This window comes from Teleopsis dalmanni, chromosome 2 (assembly GCF_002237135.1).
Source record: "Teleopsis dalmanni isolate 2A chromosome 2, ASM223713v2, whole genome shotgun sequence".
Lineage (NCBI taxonomy): Eukaryota > Metazoa > Arthropoda > Insecta > Diptera > Diopsidae > Teleopsis > Teleopsis dalmanni.
This window is the reverse complement of record NC_051847.1, coordinates 130,758,406-130,764,905: the sequence shown is the minus strand read 5'-3', so window position 1 is coordinate 130,764,905 and position 6,500 is coordinate 130,758,406. Positions and strand designations below refer to the sequence as shown.

Genomic DNA, 6,500 nt, shown 5'->3' with positions numbered 1-6,500 from the left:
ATTTTGTTATTCGTTCAATTGATACTTCTTCATTTTCGTAATAATATATTGTTAACTAAGCCCAGAATTGGCAAATAATAAATATTTACGCATATATAAGTGCAGTAACACTAAACACGGAAGACAACAAAGTTAAAGCTGCTTTCTACTAAAGACAAATTTAAATTCACTAGAAAATATTAATATTTTCTTATTTATTATATTTTTATTTCAATCACTTAAAAATATAACATAATTGCACTATTCGAAATTTTTTTAATATATTATTAATATGAATTCATTGTTAATAATTATAATGAATCATACATTAAAATCATAATTCGCATTGTAAAAAAATTTAATAATTTAATTTGATTGCTTTTGCTAACACGAATATCCTTAGTACATCATAATAAATATTTTAACTACCATTAGAGACAACGTCAAGACCTTTAATTACCGGGCAGGTAGGTTTTATTAATGCGTAGTGATTTTTTAGTATAGGCAAAATCGTCTCAAATAGTGAAATCAAAATTTGTAATATGGGACATATTCTGGGTGCTATCTGTAATAAATTTGGCAAAGTGTTTTTAATCTCATCCAAATTTGTTAGTATTTCTAAGCCTTCCCGCAATAAATCGTCTCGTTGGCGTTTAGCTGTTTCAGTGCTCCAGATTCCTATGATAAACTAAACATTATTTTTAAAATAATTTGATAAAATTTTAAGATATTTTTTTTGTAAATTTTACTTACATGAGAGAAGAAAAGCATTATCACAAAAACCCAAGGCAATTTTAATTTGATGTACAACATTTTAGAAATGAAATTGAATCGTTTCAAAAATTGGATATTTATAACTTTTCACAAATCTTAGAACATACATATATTAGCACGTAAAATTTATTAAATCACGTACGCTAGATAAATGAGCTAAAATACATTTATGAAAGTCAAGAAAGTTATTTCACATAATTTAGTATTAAGCGATTTATATATGACAAATATTTATATATAAAATTTATATATATTTTTAGTGAATGGATTTAAAAATTCCAATGAATTTAACCCTTTAATATATCTTGGTCTTAAATAACTTTAGATTATAATATTTACATATATTATCATATATATATATCTATTTGTATATATCTGTTTAGATATATGTATTATAATTTAATTATTTTTGAAAATGCATTTGGAATATTTCTCTCAATATATCTAGAAAATTTTTTTGAAGCTAAAATGTTTTATTGCTCTTAAATATTTATTTTATAATTTTCGAAAGAATTACCATTTTGGGTAACTTACTACTTTGATTCCATTCATTAAAACCTTTACATGGGTTAAGTTTTTGGTAACGATTTTAATCGTTCGCAAGGTTCACCTCGATTAATTTTGTTCACAAATTACTAATGTCAGTTTGAAAAATAATTCAGTTTATTTTATGATCAGTACATGTCAGATTTTCTTTCAAGACATTTATTTGTTCTTTGAGCTATATATAGTATATAAAGTTATCTTTATATATCTTTATTTTGAAATATCTTCATATAGCAATAGATTCAAATTGCGTATCCTTAACAGTAAGTTTTAATTAAGTTAACATAGAGTAGCGCATTGTAGTAGAAATACCTTTAAACAAATAATCAATCTAATTATTCCTCATTTATGTTTATATTTTTACTCAATAAAAAGCTAAGTCAAAGCTACATGTTAAGAATTCATAATGTAAATTAAATAACTATTAGGTATTAGAATTAAACTAATACAGATTACTTTATAATTCTCACAAAGTTTGATTTCTTAGTTCGATATATAGAGTTAAATATTAAAGATTTTGCATTCAGTTACATTATTGATCTTAATTTAATATACGTATCAAGCGAAATCATTTGCAACACATTTATCTGAATATTGCGTTATATATATACATATATATACAATTCAGTGGTTTGTATATTGACAAAGTGATTAAAATTTACTTTATTTGTGAAAGCAGACAGATGTAGAATTAATTTGAATATAAATGAAAAAAATGCTTCTTATCTTTAAATAACATGAATTTTATACTTTTTTTAATTATTAGTAATAATGAACATTAATAATTTTTTTTGTAATTTTATAGATCAGTAATTAAATTTTAACTAAAATATGAGTATCAGTTATTCATCATCAAATAATATAAAAGAAAAAATATCTGATTGATTTATATTTGTTGTATTTGACTGAGTCTTTAATAATATATCTATTTTCTCTTAATTTTTAATGTCATTTATTTTTGTATTTCTATGAAATAATAACATATTTACAGGTGTTAGTTAGTTACTTACGACACCTTTGAAGAGGTGATAAAATATTTTTATATTTATATAATTTTGAATACTATATAATATATTATAAAACATTTAATTAATATTAAAATAAATGCTTTCTTTCCAACATTAATAATTCCGCATATTGAATAACATTAATTAACAGCCAAATGTTGATTACTGTTGATTATTGTTGATTAAGAAAAGTTGGAGACGAAATCCATAAAAGAAAATACCTAAACTATTATGAAATAATTACTGATATGGAAATAAAAATTAAATTTATAAACGAGCACCTGTTTCGACATTATGAAAAATTAACTTTCCACAACGATATAATAGTTTTTAATTATACTAAGTGTTTATGTAGACTAAAAAATGAAGTTATTTTATTGAACTTTGAATACTAACTGTGTTAGTTAGTAAAAAAGTCCCCAAACATTTTTTGTATTCTGTTGGACAAGGATAGATGTTTACAAAGAAGATGAAAACTCACAATAGAGTAGCACAAGTTTCATAGCATGAACTTAGTAGGTCCCGCTTTAGTTGAACCAGTTAACTTGTACGTTTCTTATTCAAGGCTATGTACATCTTGAAATGTAGTAAGAATTTTTATCAGCCAAGATTTTTGTTTTGTTTTTTGTTTTCATGTTATAGAAGTGCATATTTTTCTCATTCCCCTGACTACAGTATTCACCACCACAAACTCGCTGATATAAAACTGAAGCCACAATGTTACCGTATGAATAACGTTATGTTTCTGCAAAAATTTTCTAAAATTATTGTGTTGCGTATAACTTAGATGAAAAGCAGTTATATACACTATATCATTATATTGTATATAGTCCTTAATTGCTTGCATTTTTCGATTACATACTAGGTAAAAGGTAATGGAACTTAGTATAGTATATTATGTGTAACAATTTTTAACACATTCTTTTGTTTATATAGTAATCATATTGTATGTAGTCTTTTAGTTAAGTTACATGTTCTTCTCATTTTATACTTGGAATTGACCTTTAACTTAAATTGATCGTGTTTGAATATGTTTTAATACGTCTTACTATTTAGAATAGTTTACATCATATGTTAATTCCTTAAAAATTGTTGCCAATAAACGAAGTTGCCATTTACTTCTCATAAAATTTCATATACTACTGAAAACAATCATTTCAATAAATTTACTATTATAATGCAATACTGTCATTTTTAGCTAATCTCTATTACCTATTCAATTTTGAAGCTAGACAAATCTCCGGCATTATTTTCAAAATTAATTAAATTAAACTTTGATATTGTTCTGATTACATACTGAACTTATTTTTCGTTAAAACATTTTCAAATTCAATTTTAATATCTCATTTGGAAGAATGATTTACTACTTGACTACTATTTTACTATTTATTTACTTGACTATGTACACTTTCCACTTAAATTAATTTTATACATTAGAAACAAGCTTTTGTGGTACACGAAACAACGTCGCTGTTGTTGCAAATTATTATTTTGTTTTTATACTTCTTAACAGCACAAGTGCTCAACTCAACTCAAATGAATGGTTTAGATTACTTACTTATTTGCCAAAAATTTATAATGACGGTAATAATATTTCAGAAATTTAAAAAATAAAATAAAAAAATATAAATTATTTAAATAATGGTGCTTTCAATTTTGTACAAATTTAAAACAATAACACTGAAGATGGATCGAAATATCTGTTAAATAAATATATACTTAAGTTAACAACTTTTGATACTTTTTGTTTAATATTAAGTTTATTTTTATATAAAATAAGTTATTATAAAAATATATAATTTTTAAAAATACGACCTAAAGCCCAGCAAAAACAGAAATATAAATTGAAAACAATTTAAATATAAGAAGTCTATAATTATCAAGAAAAAAAATCGTATTTTATTGTGTAGTTTAAAGTGTATAATATAATTTTTTGCTGTAATTTTATTTAGAATAAATTTGTAAAAATTTATTAAAAACAAATTAAAACGTAACAAAAATTTTATTTTAATTTAATAATTTGTATATAAATACGTTATTTTTTCACATAATTTGTTTATATAAATGTCACTAATTTTACAACATTAACATAATGTGGGTGTTTTTACTAGACGTCTTTAGCAAATTTGGCCAAAGTATCTAAACAGAAACACGTCATATAATTCATTGTCGGTTTACTATTTTATAGAAGGCGTTGAAAGCTTTAGAGAATGTATCAGTTTTGCGATATAATTAAAATAATTCAACAGAAAATGAATCATGAATTGCAAATAATAGTAACCACTAATTCTTTTATTAATGGTTTTATTCTTTTTAATTAAAACATTTCATTCATCAGTGGCTATCACGAAGCTTAATCATTGAATTTAAACCTTTTGTTGAAAATATGTCAATCTTAGCTTAATCATAAAAAGCTGCTATCGACGGATTTATTCTGAATGTTACTCAACTTTAAGAAATAGGTTTATCATCACCATCTTTTAGAATGTTATATTTTTTATAAAATTGTGTTCCTATCTCTAAATTTCTTGAATGATTTGCACAAATCTTGAATTATAATTTGAAAGTTTCATCTATCATCGGTTTATCATAGATTTTATTTAAACGCCATCAAACCCACGCTACAATTAGTTTAGAAATTGAATCTGGTAAATTAAACTCCTCCACTAACATTTTATTTTACAAAAAAAAAACCAATGATACTAATATGTTTAAAAGAATAAAAAAAAACGATTTGTAAACAATACTAAAAATAATATAATATATAGTAAATTTTATTATTGTTAGTAATATTATACTAAACTTTTTTCAAAGTGCACATAAAATTAACGACAATAAATTTTTTATTGCTCTGTTAAAAAATAATGAGACAGTTTTTGTTAACTTAATTTTAAAATAGGTCTATTAATTGTTTTAAATGCTACTATATATAATTAAGTAATAGTTTTTATTTCGTATCAAAATTTTGGAGTTTTTTAATCATTAACTTCAATGATCATTTCACTGTAAATCAATTTCATCAAGATTGTCTTTTCTTTAGTTTATTATATTAATAACTTAGATTTGGACTTTGAATAAACGTGATAATAGTATTATTTAAAATATTTGAATTTTAAATAAATGCATGTTTTATATTATAAAATTTTATATCTCTAATTATATCTTATTGTAATTTACATATTGTTTTTAAAATTTTGTATTATATACATCGGATAGTTGCAAGGCGTTTTTATGCTCCGAAACTTATTTATTTAGTATTTGATTTAGCCTTACATTCTATAATAAAGTTTCTAACTATATTAATTTCTCAGCCCTAAACTTCTTTTGCTGGTGCTTACCCTAAACTTTCAAATTTACCATTAAATTAAATCGCTTTTCTCATTTTTGAGACGTAATCAATGCTGTGGTAGGCTTATCGCTTTCTCTTTATTGATTGTATTTAGTTGAATTAAGAATTTAATTTATTTTATATTTCCCGTATATCAGGTTTCAATTTTATTCAAATTATAAATAATGCTATAAAACTCAATAGGTAAAAAAAGAATGCAACTAACGGCTGCAGCAGTGACACTACCATAAAACTGTTGGTGTTTCAACGAGATAATGTACCGTCACACAGATCCATCATATTCATTAAATTTAGTTCCCAGCCATTACTGCTTCTTTGCAGATCTTAAAACAAACACTCCAGGAAAAAAGATATTTGAGTATTGAAAAAGTCATTTTCCAAAATAACCGAAGATAACTCTTTCTAGAAAATATGTATCGAAATTTTATTGAAGCACTGGTTGTGTTGTTATCAAAGTTTTCGGAACTTTTCAGCTGTCGTGTAATTGCAACAATATAAAATTAATATGCCATGGGATATGAAAATTTCCCTACAAATCCTGTACCTCAATATTTATAACGCTTAAAGCTTTGTATGCAAATATAAATATAAAGTTAGTATAGATGAAATCACTCAAATTTATATTTACCATATACTAAAAATATATTATCACTTTATACAAACCCTCTATATTTTTTTAGTATAATGGTTTTAATAAATATCTTGGTAAAGATATGTTTTTAATTTTTTAACATTATCCGGGCAAACTTCTCTATTGAACGACTCAAAATAGACTAAGCATCAACATTCTAAAATATTATCAGCTGCATTTACTTTTTATAAACGTACGCCTATAATTTGAATAA

General features: G+C 23.6%; 1 protein-coding gene across 1 annotated transcript; it reads right to left on the bottom strand.

Annotated features, from left to right (window-relative positions):
- Positions 1-298: 298 nt before the first annotated feature.
- On the bottom strand, positions 299-815 carry LOC119678104. The gene is made up of 2 exons (XM_038089768.1): positions 733-815; positions 299-667 (listed from the first exon to the last, which is right to left on the bottom strand). Exons 1-2 carry the CDS (start codon positions 790-792, stop codon positions 401-403), a joined length of 327 nt encoding a protein of 108 aa, XP_037945696.1. The 5' UTR covers positions 793-815; the 3' UTR covers positions 299-400.
- Between the last annotated feature and the right edge of the window lie 5,685 nt (positions 816-6,500).